This window comes from Setaria viridis, chromosome 8 (genome assembly GCF_005286985.2).
Source record: "Setaria viridis chromosome 8, Setaria_viridis_v4.0, whole genome shotgun sequence".
In the NCBI taxonomy this organism is placed as follows: Eukaryota; Viridiplantae; Streptophyta; class Magnoliopsida; order Poales; family Poaceae; genus Setaria; species Setaria viridis.
Window position 1 is genome coordinate 36102223 of NC_048270.2, and position 20548 is coordinate 36122770.

The following is a 20548-nucleotide window of genomic DNA, read 5'->3' on the forward strand; positions in this document are numbered from 1 at the left end:
CTCCACGCAGCTCTATGTCTTGCCCCGCACGCCTAGGTCGGGCGGAGCCCATCTGTCAGGCCGGCCAATATCCTGATTGGTGCGGACTCGTGGGTACCCATGTCTCTCATATGGTGATCACCACCAGTAAAAATGAGAAGCATTTGTCTTTCTCTTATGAGCAGAAAAACATTTAGTAGAGAATTGAAGGAACAATAGATGATGTAGTCACGGTGAAGTGCTGACATGCACAACCATCCATAGGAAGCCGTAGGTAGTGTTCGGACCATTAGGACCTAATAATTACAATAACACAATTAGACAAACTATTTGCATCTATTTATATTGAAGTAAGAAAAACAAAATTTCAGCTAATAAAAACTAGATACCCACGCTATTTGCGCGGGGAACCTTGCTAGTTGGGTATATATTGACATATCAATCAAGCCACGGCGAGCTTAGCTTGGCCTCATCAATCAAGAGCTTACTTTCTAATCCTAGCAAGCCAGCCAACCAAAACCAACCCATGGCGGCGAAGGACTTGTGGACCGCGATTGGATCAACCCTGGCGTTCATCCTCGCCCTCTGTTCGATGGCAATGCACCAAGCCAAAATCATCCTGTGGATCAACAAGATCGTTGGCTACTTCAACCCATACATCCAAATTACCATCCCTGAGTACGGCGCCGACCGTTTCCAGCGCAGCGACTTCTTCGTCGCGATCGAAGCCTACCTCTCCCACAAATGTGCTTCCCAGGCGCGAAAGCTCAAGGCCGATCTTGGCAATGTTCGGAAGAAACCCCAGGCCTCTGTTGACGACGGGCAGGAGATCATTGACAACTTTGATGGCGCCATGCTCTGGTGGTACGCCGCCATGGTGCCAAAAAAGTACAACGTCATCAGCTTGTCGCCCGGTGATGACGAGCGCCGTTACTACCGACTCTCCTTCCATCGCAGCTTCCGCGACAAAGTCCTCGACTCCTACCTGCCGCACGTCCTCGAGAAGGGCCGCGCCGTCATCTCCGAGAACCGCCAGCGCCGCCTCTTCACCAACAACCCAAGCAGCCGCTGGAGCTCCTACTCACCAAAGACCATCTGGAGCCACGTCCCGTTCGAGCACCCGGCAAAGTTCGACACGCTCGCCATGAACCCTGATGTGAAGGAGGACATCATGGATGACCTCAGGGCATTCCAAGAGGCGAAGGACTACTACACCAAGGTCGGCAAGGCATGGAAGCGTGGATACCTGCTGTTCGGCCCCCCAGGCACTGGCAAGTCCACCATGATCGCCGCCATGGCCAACTTCCTTGACTATGATGTCTACGACCTGGAGCTCACGGCGGTCAAGAACAACACCGAGCTGCGGCAGCTCTTCATCGAGACGACAGCAAAGTCCATCATCGTCATCGAGGACATTGACTGCTCCGTCGACCTCACCGGCAAGCGCAAGGACAAGAAGGTCCACAAGAAGAAGTCCAGTAGCGAAAGCGAGTCGAGCGACAACGTGACCAGGCTGCCGATAGAGGCCAAGGAGGACGACGAAAGCACCAAGCTGACCCTGTCCGGGGTGCTCAACTTCATTGATGGGCTATGGTCGGCGTGCGGCGGCGAGCGCATCATCATATTCACCACAAACAACAAGGATAAGCTCGACCCAGCACTGATCCGGCGAGGCAGGATGGACAAGCACATCGAGATGTCCTACTGCCGCTACGAGGCCTTCAAGCTGCTGGCCAGCAACTACCTCCAGATCACGGAGCACGAATTTTTCGAGCAGTTCGGCGAGATACAGCAGCTCTTGGAGGAGATCGACATGTCTCCGGCGGACGTTGCCGAGAACCTGATGCCCATGTCCACGAAGAAGAAGGATCCTGGCATGTGCTTGGCAGGTCTCGTGGTGGCTCTGAAAAATGCCAAGGTGGACGCGGCAGCCAAGGTGATGGAGGAAGCAAAAAAGGAGGAGGACGCAGAAAAATCCATGGACAAAGAGGAGGCGGTTTCGATCAAGGTGAAGGAGGATGCGAACGCAAAGGAGAAGGAGACGGAGAAATCCAGGGAGAAAGAGGAGGCAGTCACGGTCAAAGTGAAGGAGGAAGGGAAAGAAATTGTGAAGGAGGCAAAGAAATTCATGGAGAAACAGGAGGCAGTCCCGGACAAGGTGGAGGAGGAAGTGAAAGCAAACGAGAAGGAAGAAAAGAAATCCATGGAGAAAGCGGAGGCAATAACAGTTGAGGTGGAGGATGCAAAAGCATAGGAGTCTGACAAATCCATGGATAAAAAGGAGGCAGTCGAAGTGAAGAACGACACGGGAGAAGAAGAATGGGAAGACAATAAAAGAGCATAGTAATTTGGACTTTCCCTTTAAAAAAAATAAGATTGTTCCGGGTAGATTGACTGGCAGTTTGTACTAAGGCCATTCTCGTTGGGTGATTTTGTATTTATGTTTCCAAAATGCTACATAAGTAAAAAGAATATTTAATTTAGGGTTGAAATAGCTTCATACAATACATTGTTTCATTTCTTATTGTTTCCTAGACTACATGCAAGACACAATTTATCTTGAAAATAGTGTATACAGGGTTTCAAGGCCATTCTCAGTGCAAAGCTTCATATTTATGTTTCCAAGAATGCCACGTAAGCAAGAGAGCATTTAGTGTTTGGATGAAATAGATCACACAATGCATTGTTTCAACTTTGGTTGTTTTCAAGACTACATGCAAGATACAAGTTATGTTGGAAACAGTGTACATATGATTTTATCACCATGAAACTAGTTTCTTTTCTCAATTTATAAATAGTGTGCCATGTCATCTAAAGTGCCTACATGTCAGCTCATTTATTACCCATAAAATCTACATTGAGAATGGCCTTACCACATCATCAAAAATGCTCATATGTCACCCTATTTAATTAGAATGAAACTTTCATTGTGAGTGGCCTAATCCTGCAGTTTTCACAAGTAGCCGGTTGAAACATTGGTAGACGACAAAGCCGTGTGATGCAATTCCCTGGCCATATAAAAATTGAAGAGTGAAGAATGCACGTTTCCAGCAACTGAAGACCAACTCATCAGGGTCGATCTGCTCATCACAGCTCATCAGATCACTGTGGTTCGCGTGTCGCCTCGCCGGTCATGGTGATCCGCCGCAAGCGCTCAGCAGCCTCCGTGACATCACGGGCTGGCGCGAGAACGAAACGGTGATAACAAGGATTTCACTCCGGTGATAACACGACCTCGTGGGATACGCCTGGCGCCTCCGATGCACCCGGCCGGGTGTCCGCGACGCCGCCGTCGTCTGCATGCGTCGCACGTCCTGGGGAATGCGCCCCATGTCCGGCCAGCCTGTATCCCCGCAGATTCAGAAACCCTTGAAGGAAGCAGCGGCGAGACGACCGAGACGGCCCCGAGCATCGCGGCCCCCGTCGAGCTCCACGGCTGCGTGGCTCACTCGGCCGAGGCCCACGGGCTCCGTCCTCCGGGCTCCGGCTCCCTAGAACGAAAAACGGCAAGTCCGAGGGATCATCTCCTGCCGAATCGGGGCCATAGGTATCCGATCGGACGGTTATGACGGGCTCAAGGGGTGGACGGTGAATGAAATCCCGTCCACCCCCTGACCATGCCTATCGCCGCTCGCTGCGCCATGCTCACTCCGTCACGCGACCCATGCCCCCTCCAGAGACTCCCGTGCGGCGTGCCGGCGGAAGGACCTGATCGAGGCGCCGCCCACCCGGCCCGGACGTCGACGCCGTCCAGTGCGAGCTCGTTCGCCGTCGTGGACACTGCTCGGCCGGATCGCCAGCGCCAGCTCGCGCGCGTCGTTCCGCGGGCCACGGCGAGGGGGGCAGGGGGCTCGATAGACGGCGATCTACGGCGCGGTCCACCTGCAGCACAGTGGGCACGGCTGCCACAGGTGAACGTTTTCTACTGTTCCTGACAACCGATGGCTTTGGTTACTACGACCGGATGCATGATGTCTGACGACATGGATAGAAAGGTAATTCAGCATTCAAACTGTGTATCTTGTGTTTCAAACGCAAGCATAAGCTTTTATTACGATAACCAAGGTCTGTATATACAAGGCATGCCCTCTGAAACAAGGGCTCAACTACTCCCGGTCATCTCCTTGGCCTCTTGTTGCAGCTGTTTGGCTGCGGCTGTACAGCCAATCAACAAGCAGCAACAGTACATTTTTTTGAATAGCCAGCGCTGCATAAAAATCACTACCGAACACAGCCTGTTTCTTCACGAAGATGGCAACGCCAATGAAAATGGACCCACGCACCAACACTTTTCTACGCCTACAAACAAACTAATCGGTATGAACATATGTGCAAAGAGAACTAAGCAAAAGTGGTGTGTATATGAATTACCTCTCACGATGTTCTCCCGCATCACTTCTAGTCGCTTTAAACTAGTGAGCTGCTTATCATAGATTTGGTCCATTTTGTCCAATTTCTCAAGGATACGTACATGGGTGGGTTCTAGTTGTTCTTCTCCCGTTGTCTTCCTGAGCAACTACATCAATGTACCATTTTCTTTCTTGCGCCTTAAGCAAGCCAAGTTCCTCGTCGATCAACGATCCAGATCTTCTGTGGACATCTGGTGCATGTACATCATGAGACAGACCTATACTCTTGATATTCTCCTACTCTTTTTTTAGTGTGTTTAGCTCAGTACCCATAGTCAGTGGACATTTTTTCATGGACCAGCTTGATATTCTCCGACTACTTTTTTACCACGTTCACTCTGGGTTTTGTGTAGGATATTTTGAGTTGTTATGCTTCCAATGTCATTTTAAGCAACTATACCAATGCACCACCTTTTTTTCGCACCTTAAGTAATCCAATTTCCTTGCTAATGATCATTATCTCGATGCATGTGTAATCCATCGACATCATAAACTAAACCTCGCCCAAGATTCTTATGGACTTTTTTTTGGCCCCGGATGGATCTAGACCTCGCCACTTTGATATTTGCTTGCTCTTTTGACTATGTTTATGGCCTTCATGTATAGCATATAGAAGTGCCTTATTTTGTGCTTTCTACGTCGCCTTAGCCATTGATGTGTCTTTGTTCTTGCCTTCTTGGTTATGGTTCCTCTCTACGGCATGCACCTGCTCCATCCTGATCAGCTTGGTATCCACGTTCCCACTCATCATGGCAAGCTTTACCTACATATCCATTGTGATGCTTATGTCCTTTTTCAGCATCTTGATCCTGATCAATAGGATTTCCCTGTCCTTGAGCAATCGCTTAGCCTTACTACGATGCTAGAAATTGATCTTATAATGCTCTCGCTCTGGTACAATATTTTTTTCATATTTAATCCTAATTTTAGCTTAAATTAATTATATTTTGTATAAGCTTTGTATTTAGGTATTTTAGGGTAATGCATTTCGGAGATGCTATTACATCCCTAGTGCGAATCATTAGGAGATGATTGGTTCTCATTGTATAGATATAAACACTAAGGTAGTGATTGGTAGGATGCACTAGTTTCTAGCCAGGCTAACTATAACCTAGAATGATTCTGATCGGGCTAAACCAATGCAAATTGCTCGGGTTTGGTTGGGTGGCTAAAGATAGCCTAGTTTGCTATGCTCATGTTTGGTTGGGTGCACAGTGTGACATGGTGACCTTGTATTGGTTGAAGATGAACTTACCATCCTATTTCTTTCCTTCTCCATCATCTTTACTATCAGTTGTTGCTTTCTTGCTCTCATCGTTCTCACCATCAGCTGCAATTTCTTTTTCACTTTTAATTTGATTCATAAAGAAGTTCAAAGAAACAAAAAAACATTCATGTCGTCAGGTCAACAACGAAGGAAAAAACAAACAACATCAGTCCATCATCATTGCTTAAATCAGTCACTATTGAGGCAGCAACTTGGATCTAACAAATCATAGCATCCAACTTTTGTTAACCCCAACAATCAAAAAAACAATTAGCGTGGCACCAAATACTCTCTGTTACTGATCGGTAATGAGCAAGAAAGTGGTGAAAGGAAGAACGAAGCTTCATCGATGAGAAATCGACCGTGCGACGCACCTACTTCATCCTCATCTTCACCTCGCCCGAGTCTCTCCACCCCATCCTCCATGTCTGACGTGTATAAGAAAGTAAGGCCGCCCGTCTTGTCTTTAAGGGCGGCGAGGCCGCCTCCCTCCAGAAGTCAAAGAAGCACAGGAAGAAGCCAGCCTCTGATGCCGCCGTCGACAGTACGATGTCGAGGCCGCGAAGGGCGCTGGCAGCAGCGCTGGTGAGGACCCGCTTTCGATGTGACGCAAGCACAGGTCCCGCAAACGACACCATCAGCGAGTGGAGGCGGCTGCGTGGGAGGACGACGGACATGATGAAGAAGGGAGGGGTGGCGGATTGATTTTGGGAGGTGAGCGGATGCGCAATTGGAGTTGGATGAAGCCTGACTTCATGGATGTGACATGCCCTCTCTTTTCCAACTAGCCAGGCTAAGAGGGCTGCCATGCATAAGTTGAGCCTGACTAGTGGGCTTATGCAGCCTACCAAACAGGTGTAAACTGCATAGGAGGAGCTAGTACTTATGCACCCGACCAATCATTACACCGTGCCGCAATGCAATGTCTTTATTCTGTTTGCAAATGGCACATGCGAGGCAGCCGTGTTGACCATGGCACAGGCGAAGCTCCTGCTTTTGTGCGGTGAATGCAACAGCTGTGCCGCCCTACAATGGAGAAGTGTTGGCGCCATCCTTTTGCACCTTCTCTGGCACTTTCGCGAACGGATCAAAGCCCTCATGCTCCAGTTGGCTAGCACTGTAGACACGTGTGCGACATCGCGATCGACGCTCCAACAGGATATGCGGTCTGCTACAGCTGCAGGATAAGCTGGCACGAGTGATTTCGATTCATAGGAGTCGTTGGGCGGCTGTGCACGAATTCAGCATGAGCTAAGGTGACAGCCAGCGCCGCCACACCAGCAGCAAAAGCCGCAGCTCATCTCCTGCCATCATGGGCCTGCAGCCGGACATCTGGATCCAACCACACCCGCACCAGCATGCCATGGTGCCAGTGCCGCTTCCCGTCTAGTCGTCATAGGTGACCAAGAAGAGCTAGCATAGTGCTCCCGTAGCGAGCAGTACCACGGATTGCGCAAGAGGAGATTGCAAAGGGGAGGAGGCAGCCGCCCAAAGGCCATGGTGAAAAAAATGAGTAGAGAGAGACAGAGGGTGAATGGGATGGTCGGGAATGACAATGGGACCCACTCTCAGGTCTTTTTGTTCATTTTACCGGGCGACTATGTTATTTCAGCCAGAAAAAGTTTTGTTTAATGGAGACGATGTGCTGCGCACAAATACCTGTTTTCGCAATGTCTCATAGACTAAATTGATGAGTGAGATGTGCTGCTCACAAAATGACACTATGGTCATTTGGTGGTGTGCTGCGGACAAAAAATCCCTTAATATATTGCCTTTGCGATGAAGTATATAACTCTAAATGATAATTAAGTATCACTTAAAAAGAATAGAAGTTAGTAACTAATAAAGATTGTATTGTATAAAAAATAAATGTATTACTTCACAATTTCTTATGTTACTAATTAAATTTATTTAGTGTTGTGATGTTAGTTGAAACTGACTATTCACCCACCCCTCTAGTCGGTATCCTAGATCTACAAGTAGTTTTAGTACAAAATTTATTAGAAGGAAAAATAAAAGGAAGTAAGTTATGGCCTATAGTTTTTAAGGGGAGTTGGCCCATGGGCCTCTCAGGTATGGGAGGCCCGTCGGTCCAGCGTTAGGATTTCCTGCTAGAATGGATTCGGCCCAATGTAATTGGATTTTGGATGGATATTTCTGAGGCTGAGAGGAGAGGAGAGCACTCTTATCGTCTGTTCCTCCTTGGCGCCTGCCCCAAATAATAGTGGATGAGAATTCAATCCCTAAATTTTCTGCCCAATTCTCGAGTCGGAAATAGGATCATCAACTAGAAAAAAGAAGATAGCAGTCGGAACTAGGAAGCACGTCACTTGTCGAAGAGCACCTCCACGTCCTCGAGGCTCCGCCCCCTCGTCTCCGGCAGCCGCGCATACACGAACACGAACGCTGCCGCCGTCACCCCGGCGTACAAGAAGAAGCACCCGGCCATGGTGATCCCGTCGGCGAGCGAGATGAATGTCATGCCGACCAACCCGCACGTCAGCCGGTTCACGGCCACGCCCAGGCTCGAGCCCTGGGCGCGCAGCCGCAGCGGTAGGATCTCCGCGCTGTACGTGTTCACCACCGACCCGTACCCGACCGAGTACGCCGCCACGATGGCGAGCACCGACGCGAGGCACGCCGTCGTCGCTGCTGCTGACGAAGCTGCGCTGACGCAGAGGGTCACGGCGAGGGAGGCCGTGGTCACCGAGACGCCGGCGGTGCTGGCGAGGAGGAGCGGGCGGCGGCCGAGGCGGTCGGTGAAGAGCATGCCGACGAGGATGAAGCACGTCTTGACCGCTCCGATGGCCACGGTGGCGCCGAGGATGGCGCCGTTCGACGCCATGCCGGCCGCCTTGAAGACCAGCGGGCTGTAGAGGAGGATGGCGTCGATGCCCGACGCCTGCACGAAGAACTGAAGCCCGAGGACGCATGTCAGGATCCGCCGCACGCTCGCCGACGGCCGGAAGAGGAGCTCCTTCCAGACGCCGCCGCCATGGCTGCCTGCTGCTTCCGGTTGAGGCCGCTGATGGGCAACGGCTTGCTTGATCTCGGCGAGGCGGAGGTCGGCCTCGGCCGGGGTGTCCAAGGTGCGCAAGAGCACGGCGTGCGCGTCGGCGTAGCGGCCGCGCATGGCGAGCCACCGCGGCGATTCCGGCATGAAGAACACGCCGGCAGCTATGAACACCGGCGGGACCACGCCGATCGCGTACATGAGGCGCCACCCGAGGTGCTCCGGCAGGCCGGCGAGGGCGTAGTTCGACACGTAGCTAAGCAAGATGCCGACGTTGATGAACACGTCGAGCAACGACGATAGGACGCCGCGCGTGGACGGCGGCGAGATCTCGGCGTTGTACACCGGCGCGACGACGCGGGCGAACCCGGCGCCGACGCTGGTGACGAACCGCGCCGCCATGAGCGCGGCGAAGCTGCCGCCCAGCGACATGGCGAGCGCGCCGGCCATGAGGAAGGCGTTGGCGAGCACGAGGACGCGCCGGCGGCCCAGCCGGTCGGCGAACCACCCGCCGCCGAGGATGGAGGCGAGCATGAACACGTTCATGGACCCCGCCAGCACCTCGACCTCGCCGTCGGTGAGGCCCACGTCCTCCCGCATGAACAGCTGCGCGCCGCTCATCAGCGTGAGATCTTCAAAGCGCACGAGCATTCAAGAGCACAATTGTTATCTCCATCTCCACGGACACGAGCACAGAACGTGTGGTGACTGGGATAAGGGTAACGTACTGTAGCCGTGTAGCATGGTGGTCATGGAGGCGAGCGTGGCGCAGACGAACGCGAACCTGCTGCGGCGGCGCGGCGCGGCGCCGCCACCTGCCGGCGTTCCTGCCGCCCGCGAGGGGAGGAGCGGCATCTCCGTGCCATCAGCGCCGCCGCCTGCATGCGGAGCCATGACGGCCTAGCTAGCTCTCTCTCGTCTGCAAGGACTTTATTGGTGAAGTGTTGGATATGCTCAGTCTTTCAAAAAAAAAAAGATAGCGTCGGATGCTTTATTACAAGGTTGTGCTGCTGCTGATGATGACGACGACGATTCGATTTGTGATATGAATTATTGAAAGAGACATGGAGGAAAAATCAGGGTCACTGATCAATGAGCACGAGAGGCAGATATATAAGCACTGTTGGAGATGGACCAGTTTACAGCTCAACATTCAGCGTCGTCAAGTGCATGCGTACGATTGTTACGTTCTGCAGTGTTGTCGATGTCGGACAGCATGCAGATGAGACAGTCTCCAGCGTTAAAAACACATCTGCTCATGTGAGCTCTAGGCAAATCTGATGCCATTGCCATCTGCCCCTGCCATGTATCACATTCTTCTCAGCTGTTTTACACTGCAGTAAAAACATAGGAATTGGAGTTTTCGCGAGGCTCTGTTTGTAACGAAGGAATAGAAAACAGAGGAATGGGAAAACCATATAATGGTATACTCAAAACAGAGGAGGGGAAAAATGCAGGAAATGAATATGCCGGCGAGCGCGTTCTCTAATCCTTCTCTTCCCAGCGAGATTAATGGCCAGCTGCCTCGGGCTTCCGCGAAGGAGAAGAAAACCAGAGCTTGGAGTGGATTCTTCCTTTCCTGCGGAATCGTGAAGAGGCTACAGTATTCCAAAGGAAAGGGACGGATGTTTTCCTGCATTCCAAACGCGTTTGTAGCATTCCTTTCCTATGTTTTGGTTTCCTTTGATTTTCCTACAAAATTACTATGATCTATACGGGGCCTAACAATGTTTATAACAATATATATAAGCTGCTACAGAATATGTTGGCAATATGCCATGGGCCATACATACTAGCTAGTAAGGGCTGGCAGGGTTGTTGGGATCGCCCAAAAGCCGAGCAACCTCGAGCGACGTTCATAAGCAAAACTTCCTAACGTTGCAAGATTAGGACCAACGCATAAAACTCATTTAACCTCGCAGGTTCAGAAATAACGTTAACCTCGCAACCTCTTTCTTATTTTGGCTATGAAGCTAGCGACTATTGGCTAATGGCTAAGTTATAAATTAACTTACCCTCGAGTGATCGAAGCTAGTCTTAAGCATCGAGCTTTTCACTCTATCTTTTACTCAGGATCGGAATTGAGCTATACGCCGCGAAGTTGAAGGCACGATGTTAAGGAGTTCTTTCGACACAAGGCTAAGGGTGCGAAGCTGAAGATTTAAACTAACGCAGAGAAGAAGTCCCGAGGTTAAGGACTCAAAGGCGTGAGAAGCATGACTACATAAAGGCGTGAGAAGCATGACTACATAAAGGCGTGAGAAGTGCGACTACAGGGAGGCGTGAGATGCGTGACCATGTAGAAGAGTTCAATTTGTACACGTTATCCCAAAGACTTTTATGTATGGGATATTCTTAGTAGGTGAGGAAGGACATTTACGGTATGTAAAATGACCTTCGGGTCACTATAAAAGTGGGAGCCCTACCCTGTTGTAAAGGGAGACTCATGGTTTTCAAGAGATTGCAAGTGTTTTTCCCATTCCATCTGTTGTGCTCTCAGCCACCGTATTCTCAGTCACGAAGTAACTCACGATGCCACCACAAAAGAAGAAGAAGACCACCGAGGGTGAGAGAGAGAAGGAGAAACAGCTCGTTCTTGTTGAACAAGACAACACAGACACTCTAGAAAAATTAAAAAGAATAGAAGCTAGCTTAAGAACAAGGAGTGAGCAAAAAAGAGACGAGGCGGAGACCTCGGGCCAAGCACAACCACAAGCAAGTACAAAAAATGATCCACTTGGAGAGATGGAGAGGGAGTTAGCCTCGGTGCTAAACCAACTTGAAATGTTGAAAAAAGAAAAAGAATAATTCGCTCAAGAGTTGCAAGCACAACAGCTAGCAGCATGCAAAATAGCAAAATTATATGAGGCAAGAAAATAGCGAGCAAAATTGCACCAAGAGTTGGATGAGCTGCAATACCTACACGTCACGTCACCACAACCATCACTTCCAGGACAACAGCTTACCACACATATCCCACATGCAGAGAAGAAGTCCTAAGGTTAAGGACTTAAAAAGTGTGAGAAGCGTGACTACAAAGAGACATGAGATACGTGACCACGTAGAAGAGTTCAATTTGTACACGTTATCCCAAAGACCTTTATCAACAGCATATCCTAAGAATATAGTAGGTGAGGAAGAGAAAGAATATTTACGATATGTAAAATGACCTCCGAGTCACTATAAAAGAGGGAGCCCTACCCATTGTAAAGGGAGACTCATGATTTTTTAAGAGATTAGAAGTGTTTTTCCCCTTCCATTTGTTGCGCTGTCACGTTTGTAGCAAGCCTAGCAATCGATAATGATGTTAGGATAACTTGTTCGGGAAAAAGGTTTATGTTTTTTTTAGCTTTTTCTAGATAACCAATATACATATGTTTCTTTTAGTTCAGCTTCTCCAGTAAATAAACTTGCTCAAAATGAGTTTACAAAGCAATTCGTTCAATAATGTTTTCTTAAAAAATATACCTGAATAATTTTGCGAAAGCTTGTTAAAAAAATCATGGATTTGCTTTTCGTGCGATCACGAGAGAACGTATATAGAGACCGGAGAAAAGTACATCGCGTGTTACTATTATGAGCTATAAATATGAAAATTTCCAATAGCAAAAATGAAAATGGCAACCAAGAATTTAACTACAGTTTGTATTAGGTGTATACTTCAATTCGATGCCTAATAATCCAGACATCTAGGATCAGCGGGAAAATATATCATCACTTGTCGAAGAGCTCGTCCATGTCCTCCAGGCTCCGTCCTTTCGTCTCCGGCAGCCGTGTATACACGAACACGAACGCCGCCACCGTCAGCCCAGCAAACAAGAAGAAGCACCCGGGCATGGTGATCGCATCGGCGAGCGAGATGAACGTCATGGTCACCAACCCGCTGGCGAGCCGGTTCACCGCCACGCCCATGCTCAAGCCCTGCGCGCGCAGCCGCGTCGGCAGGATCTCGGCGCTGTACGTGTTCACCACCAGCGCGTACCCGACCGAGAACGTGGCCACGACGGCGAGCACCGACGCGAGGCACATCGCCGGCGCCGCCGCCGGAGCCGCGCGCGTGCCCACGGAGAGCGTCAGGGCGAGGGAGGCCGTGGTCACGGCGACGCCGGCGGTGCTGACGAGGAGGAGCGGGCGCCGGCCGACGCGGTCGGTGAGGAGCACGCCCACGAGGATGAAGCACATCTTGACCACCCCGATGGCCACGGTGGCGCCGAGCGCGGCGCCCTTCGACGCCATCCCGGCCGCCTTGAACACCAGCGGGCTGTAGAGGAGGATGGCCTCGACGCCCGACGCCGGCACGAAGAACTCCAGCCCGATGACGCACGCCAGGACCCGCCGCACGCTCGCCGACGGCCGGAACACGAGCTCCTTCCAGACGCCGCAGCCGCCGCCGCCGCCGCTATGGCTGCCACCCTGCTGCTCCGGCTGGTGAGCGACGTCTTGCTTGATCTCCGAGAGGCGGAGGTCGGCGTCAGCTGGGGTGTCCGATGTGCGAAGGAGCACCGCGCGCGCGTCGGCGTGGCGACCCCGCATCGCCAGCCACCGCGGCGACTCTGGCATGAAGAAGACGGCGGCGGCGACGAACACCGGCGGGACGACGCCGATGCCGTACATGAGGCGCCATCCGATGTGCACCGGCAGGCCGGAGAAGGCGTAGTTGGACACGTAGCTAAGCAAGGTCCCGACGTTGATGAATATCTGCACGAAATCATCGCCACCAAGATATTTAGAAGGAAGAAAAGTTATCGCTGCTTGCGACTTGGTCGCCATCACAATGTAGTGCAAAAATGACTCGATGGTTATCTTTTCGATTATACATTGACTATTCTCGTGCGCTGCTGCTGAGGTGGCAAGCAGATTTTTTTCCTTTAGTCAACGAAAATCGCCATCAAAATGATAAAAGATTAGAATCATATCAACCAACACGTCATGTACATATAATTTAATTATATAAAATGAAATGCATACGTTTTGTAAGGACGACAAGACGCCGCGCGTCGACGCCGGCGAGATCTCGGTGTTGTACACCGGCGCGACGACGCGGCCGAACCCGGCTCCGATGCCGGTGACGAAGCGCGCCGCCATGAGGGCGGCGTAGCTGCCGCCCATCGACATGGCGAGCGCGCCGGCCATGAGGAAGACGTTGGCGAGCACGAGGACGCACCGGCGGCCCAGCCGGTCGGCGACCCACCCGGCGCCGAGGATGGAGACGAGCATGAACACGTTCATGGAGCCCGCGAGCACCTCGATCTGCGCGTCGGTGAGGCCCACGTCCTCCCGGATGAACAGCTGCGCTCCGCTCATCAGCGTGAGATCTACAAGCACGTTTACAGAGAGCATCATATCCATCGCCGCCATGGATGGTCATGGAGCATGTATTCGAGCAAGAAGATCAAAAGGGGCAAGTGGTAACTGCTAGGATAACGACGTACTGTAGCTATGTATCATGGTTGTCATGGAGGCGAGCGTGGCGCAGACGAAGGCGAACCTGTCCCGGCGACCCGCCGCCGACGAGGGGAGGAGCGGCACCTCCGTGCCATCGGCAGCCTGCTGCGCCATGACGCTCTTGGCTTCTCGTCGGCAAGGACTTGTATGGTGTTGGATGCTTCATCACAATGACAAGGTTGGGGATCACTCTCTATCATCGGTGCGATCTGAAGCCATTGGGGTACCGTATGGTTCCTGACTTCCAGTACATGACGGCTTGAAAGGGACCTGGAGGAGCGGAACAGGACCTGCACGTTGAGTATGGACCAGTAGTACAGCTCAGTATTCAAAGCGCTCTGCAAGGTTGTCGATGCTGGAAAAGCTCTTTATGGTGGGCCATCACCATCAGAAAAACAAAAAATTATGTCGACATTGTGTCGTCACATGAGTGGCGATACAATTTAAGCGACAGTTTTCAAATTCTCACTATTTGGTTCTATCTGGTAAATACATATTTGTAGGATTGTAAAGTAGTGTCAGCTCCTTGTGAAAAAGCTTGTCGACTATAAAAATTTCTACTCCTTTGATATAAAATATGTCTTTATCTGACTTTATACCAAAAAAGTTATGACTTTTGTCTTAAAATAAGGTTGTTTATAATTTTAGAGAAGTTTGCTTATATGGTCCGGAGCAATGGGAACCGAACAATATTTTATTGAAGCTATCCAAGATTTCAATTTTTCAATGCTTTTGATAAATTTCGAATGAATTTTTCAGCAAAAATCACGAATTTTGTAAATTTCGCTAGGGAAAGACAAACCAAAATAGAAAAACCCTTATTGGGAAGATGCCAAAACTGAATCTTCCTCGGTTTCAAACTTTCAATGAACGGATCCTAAGTTGCGGCAGCCGCAGGAGGTATTAGCAATATGGAATTTTATTGGTTTCGCTAATGAAATGAATTTAAAAGTAACCACACCACGCTCTCAAAATTTCATGTTCCTTTAGAAAAAAAAATTCAAACACAAGTAGCTGTTCCCTGTCACTGTCTTTCCGAGCAATATTATTGCAGCCATTGTGCAGGCCCCCACGCATTCTAAATTCGAACGGCTTGTATCTCTGTTTCCACCACAAGCAGGCTGCCACGTGGCCACTCACCCGCCCTGTCTCGTCCAAGTAAGCGTTATTATTGCACCGAGTATCTATGCACTCATAGAAGATTCCCAATAAACTTTGGCACTATGTAAAAAGAAGATTCCTTATCACATCAAACTTGCGGTACATGCATGGAGTACTAAATGTAGACGAAATTAAAATCTAATTGCACAGTTTTGTTGTACTTTGCGAGATGAATCTTTTGAGCCTAATTAGTCAATGTTTGGACAATAATTCACAAATACAAACGAAATGCTATAGTTACGCATTTATGGCAAAATACCAACTTTGTACCAAATTGGGAACTAAATTCTAGCCGAAACGAGAACGGAGCGAGTACAACATTAAAAAAAAAGGAAAATTTGTTGTAACATGGTGGACCTCGGTGGACCACATCATGCGCACAACACAACAATTCGGATTGGGTTGGCTAGCAGCAGGGGGCGGATCCAGCGGTAGGCCCCTCACCCAACTGGCCTGGCAGCTCACGGATGAGCAGACAAAGATTGGAACTGTGGGCTCAAGTTGGGGCGTTCTTGGGCTTCAAGGAGGAGAAATGAAATAGCATTTTGGTCATATCCGGCCCACAAAGCCCGCATCTCCTTGTTAGATTCCTAATCCCCATTGGCAATTAATTAGGGGTGGGCATTCGGATAATTCTGGAAATTTGGGTATTTGTAAATTCGGATTTTCAAAATAGCTATCTGAACTTCACCCAAAAAAGAGAATACCTGAATTTTTTAGTACCCAAAAAAATCAGGTTCGTGCAATAAATTGTATACGTTTATTCCCCCATGAACGCGTTTATGTTGGCGTCAATCCACGCCGCCGGATGGGCGGCCGATCGACCTGCTGGGCCGCCGCGGCACGCTCGTCCTCGCCCCAGCGTCTTCCTCGTGGCGAATGTCATCTTTGGCAAAAGGAAGAAAACAGTCACAATCATTAGTATCTTTGGCAAAACTTGGGTTATGAACCAGACGAAAATTTTAAGATAGCCACCAGCAACATTATTTTTTATGGAATTTATGGAGTGAGGCAGAAAACATAACTGGTTTCTGCTCTTGACACTTTTTTCTATTTCACAGCCATGTAAACCCTAAGCCCAGCACGCCTATTAAACTCCTATTAAACTCCTGACTCCAGTTCATGATCACTTGGCAAAGAGCACGCCTATGTCCTCCAAGTTCCGGCCTTTCGTTTCCGGCAGCCGCACATAGACGAACACCCATGCCGCCACCGCCGTGCTGGCGTACAGGAAGAAGCACCCGGGCATGGTGATGGTGTTGGCGAGGGAGATGAAGGTCATGCTCAGGATGCCGCACGTGAGCCGGTTCGCCGCGATGCCGAGGCTCATGCCCTGCGCGCGCAGCCGCAGCGGCAGGATCTCGGCGCCGTAGGTAGGCGCCAGCGGCCCCATGCCGATCGAGAATGCCGTGACGAAGGCTACCACCGACGCCACGCACGCCGCCGCGCCGGCGGTCGTTGTCGCCACGCCGGCGCACAGCAGCGTGATCCCGAGCGCGGTGAGCGAGGTAGCCATGCCGGCGGCGCTGGCGAGGAGGAGCGGCCGGCGGCCTAGGCGGTCGGAGAGGAAGGTGGCCACGAAGATGGACAGCGTCTTGACCACCCCGACGGCGACGGTGGCGGCGAGGACGGTGCTGTTCGACGAGATGCCCGCCGCCTTGAACACCAGCGGGCTGTAGAGCACGATGGCGTCGATGCCGGAGGCCTGCTGGAAGGAGTAGAGCACGAGGACGTTGGTGAGGATCCGCCGCACCACCGGCGACGGCGTGACGAACAGCTCCCGCCAGACCCCCGCGCCGCCGACCTCCGCCGCGACGGCCTGCCGGATCTCCTCAAGCCGGTCGCCGGCCTCGGCGGGCGTGTCGGAGGTGCGCTCGAGCACGGCGCGCGCCTCCCCGTCGCGCCCGCGCAAGGCGAGCCACCGGGGCGACTCCGGCATGGCGAGCACGCCGGCGGCGAGGAGCAGCGGCGGCGGGACGCCGAGGGCGAACATGACGCGCCAGCCGAGGCGCAGCGGCAGGCCGGCGAGGGCGTAGTTGGAGATGTAGCTAAGGAGGATCCCGCCGGTGATGAAGATATCGACGAGGGACGAGAGGAGCCCCCGCGACGAGGCCGGCGCGATCTCGGCGGCGTAGACCGGGGCCACGACGACGGCGAACCCGACGCCGACGCTGGTGACGAAGCGCGCGGCCAGGAGCGCCCCGTAGCTGCCGCCCAGCGACATGGCGAGCGCGCCGGCCATGAGGAAGGCGTTGGCGAGCACGATGGTGCCCCGGCGGCCGATGGCGTCCGCCGCCCAGCCGGCGGCGAGGATGGATGCCAGCATGAACAGGTTCATGGACCCCGACAGCACCTCGACCTGCTCGTCGCTGAGCCCCAGGTCCTCCCGCATGAACAGCTCCGCACCGCTCATCAGCGCGAGGTTGTAGCCCATGAGGATGGTTGTCATGGAGGCGAGCGTGGCGCAGACGAAGGCGAACATGTTACGGCGTGGCGGCTCCGGCGCTGGCGAGGGGAGTAGCGGCGCAGCGACGCAGGCATCGGCGGCGCCATGGTGCTGCTCCGTGGAGCCCATGGATTGGTTTCTTGGCTTGTCGACGGTGAGGATCGGACCAAGGGGACGACGAAGTGCAACGGATAGTGGCTAGTTCACTGTCTCACACTCTCACTGAACCTATTCCAGTGAGGGTCACCTTGCAAGCTGTGGAATTTAAGCTTATTGTGCAATAAAATGAAAGCATCTGGCAAAAGGGAATCAAAGCGTTTTCACTTTGCCAAGGAAGAATACGAGCATGATCCTATGAAAGAGGACGAGGACAAGCGTGCAAAGCCAGTGGGATTCGGTGATAGCCAGGGGGGTAGTGATGTACTGATGGTGTACCTTTTGCTTTGTCCATTAGCTGATGAGAATGACAGTGATTATCACCTAACACAACATGATGGGGGGCCTTTGCTGACACGGATGCCACTAGCTCGGCTCTGACAGGCAATGAAAGATTGAAGAGGATCATGGATTACACACAGCTTACAGCTACAGCAGCAACTAGCGATGGTAGCCCCGCAACGTCAAATGACACCGGGCTATCAATCAGATGATTGAAAAGATCAGGACAACGGTCCAAACCATGTGGACTAGACCTTCAACATTGTTAAGATCATAAGGATTTTTTTTACCCAAAAAAGTTAGTACCTTCATAAATCCAAGTTTTGAAACAACTGCAAACAAACTTCTCCAAAAAAGTTAGTTAAATAGAATTTCATAGAAGTTAATCAAATTACCTTTCCATAAAAAGTTATATGAATAATTTATAGAGAACCATTACTCAAATCGCATTTTCTTAACATGTTGTACAAATAATTTATATGAATAAGTTATAAAAGATTCAAAAAACTTTAAAGAAAAAAGTAACATAACTTCAAAATTATTAGAATGTAACTCAAAGGCCAGGATTGTCTTTTGCAAATCTCATGAAAAAGGTCAAACATTTTATGTGCCGGGGGGGGGGGGGGGGGGGGGGGGATGCTCCAATGCGACACCCAATTCTTGTGGGCTTCATCTTCACACTTCAGATTCGCTTTTATTAGAACATAGTGGCTGAAAGCGTGGTGACCGTTGAAGTGCAGCGCAATGCTAATCTGCGGAGGAGACACCAGAGCGTGGCACCTCCAAGTGTCCGACCCACGGAGTGTGTGAAGTTCTTTTTTTCCTTCATATTTCTTGTTTTTTGAATTATCTGTTGTATACATCTATACATGTTACACAAATTTGTTGTTCATGTACAAATTAAATTTATACATGTTACTTTTTTCAACATAGTGTACAAACTGGTGTGCACAATTTTTTGTAAAAAATTAAGTACATAGATTTCTTGGCACAACCTTTGTAGAAACATTTTTAAATATTTTTTATATTTAAATTTTCAAAATTAATGTTTGTCATTTTTAACAATATTTTGTGCTTCAGCTTTTTGTATTCAACTTTCAACATATTTTATGGAAAACTTTCTTTGAATCTTTGTTTCTAAAGCATTTTGTTCTATTCCTTGTTTTAGAAATTTGTTTATATAAATTTTGTTTCCATATAAATTGTGTGATACATATTTAATACACAAATATATGTTTTTTCCTATAATTTTGTTTGTATAAATTTATTCATTGGATATATTGTCTGCAGATTAGAAGTAAAGATCTGGGTAGGGAACATGTGATGGGTGTTGCGGCGGCGAGAACTAGGAACATGACAAAATGAACAAAAAGAAAGTTGAGGGATAAAGGTACCCACGGGTCCCCAACGACAAGGATACTGACCGGCTTGATAAGTAGGCCCGACCGACCATGGCATGCGAGGCAAGGCATGAAGTTCCGTGAAGTACAAGTTAGGAGGCCGGGAGAACCGATTCAGCCCGGATATCACGGGATACTTATTGTAAACCGAGTCAGATTGATTTTCTTGTAACAAGCGACTAGGATTAGATCCTATCCGACTTGTAACCCTATATCGTCAGCCTATATAATGCAGCTAGGGGCATCCCACGAGGGCACGTTAACTCTTCGCACTTGTGATCAACAATATAATCCACTAGAACACAAAGACGTATTGTATTACTCTCTGCAGGTCCGAACCTGTCTAAACCTTGTATCCCTGTGTTACCATTTTTCTATTAATAATTCCTAAAGAATTTCCTTTGACATGCAACATCATAAAATACATTTTTATTCTTTTTTGCCGGTGCGTCTTACCGTTTAAGATCTGCATATTTATAGCTTATCTTTAACTTTGTTTAACTTTTTTTTTTGGCGTAGCGGTCTTTTTAGTACCACTATTTTCTCTACACAAGTACATCCAACCATATATCATTCCTTTTTCATTAACTAGTGGAGATTCAGATCAGCAGTGATCAAATCAGTGCTGAGAGGGAAGAGGGATAATCGACGAACTACATATTCGCAAAACCTAAGAAAATGGCAACGTATCTGGTGCAAACCATCTACCCCATGCAACCTTGGAAACTATAAATCAAGGCCATATGATGCTAATCCAATGGATAGGGTTAGTGGTGGGATTATTTTACAGTTAAACCCCCACCGCTGGCCACTTTTGCGAATCCCTACCTCTTCGCCTATAACCTGTCCTACCCCATCGCAAGTAGGCCGCCGCCACCCCGAATCGTGGTTTCCATCGCGAGTAGGCTGCCTCCGCCCGTGCGCCCCTGGCGCTCCGCCGGCCCACTCTGTCGATTTCCTCCGGATTTCCCGCCATCCCGCCCGCTTGCT

General features: G+C 50.2%; 4 protein-coding genes across 5 annotated transcripts; 1 reads left to right on the forward strand and 3 right to left on the reverse strand.

The window, feature by feature from the left end:
• Window positions 1-423: 423 nt before the first annotated feature.
• On the forward strand, window positions 424-2462 carry LOC117866497 (AAA-ATPase At3g28580). Its single transcript, XM_034750717.2, has one exon. It carries the CDS (start codon window positions 506-508, stop codon window positions 2231-2233), a length of 1728 nt encoding a protein of 575 aa, XP_034606608.1. The 5' UTR covers window positions 424-505; the 3' UTR covers window positions 2234-2462.
• Window positions 2463-7776: 5314 nt separating this feature from the next.
• Window positions 7777-9752, reverse strand: LOC117866438 (polyol transporter 5). 2 transcript variants are annotated; one of them, XM_034750646.2, is made up of 3 exons: window positions 9667-9752; window positions 9397-9587; window positions 7777-9300 (listed from the first exon to the last, which is right to left on the reverse strand). In XM_034750646.2, the coding sequence occupies exons 2-3, from the start codon at window positions 9560-9562 to the stop codon at window positions 7982-7984; spliced, it is 1485 nt and encodes a 494-aa protein (XP_034606537.1). In that variant the 5' UTR covers window positions 9563-9587; window positions 9667-9752; the 3' UTR covers window positions 7777-7981. The 2 variants fall into 2 exon arrangements, with proteins under 2 accessions (XP_034606537.1, XP_034606536.1); XM_034750645.2 differs by lacking the exon at window positions 9667-9752 and having other exon boundaries at window positions 9397-9649.
• Window positions 9753-12208: 2456 nt separating this feature from the next.
• LOC117834117 (polyol transporter 5) lies at window positions 12209-14430 on the reverse strand. Its single transcript, XM_034713737.2, has 3 exons — window positions 14101-14430; window positions 13637-13983; window positions 12209-13366 (listed from the first exon to the last, which is right to left on the reverse strand). Exons 1-3 carry the CDS (start codon window positions 14225-14227, stop codon window positions 12383-12385), a joined length of 1458 nt encoding a protein of 485 aa, XP_034569628.1. The 5' UTR covers window positions 14228-14430; the 3' UTR covers window positions 12209-12382.
• A 1812-nt stretch (window positions 14431-16242) lies between these two features.
• Window positions 16243-18304, reverse strand: LOC117866862 (polyol transporter 5). Its single transcript, XM_034751153.2, has one exon. The coding sequence runs from the start codon at window positions 17847-17849 to the stop codon at window positions 16401-16403; it is 1449 nt and encodes a 482-aa protein (XP_034607044.1). The 5' UTR covers window positions 17850-18304; the 3' UTR covers window positions 16243-16400.
• Window positions 18305-20548: the final 2244 nt, after the last annotated feature.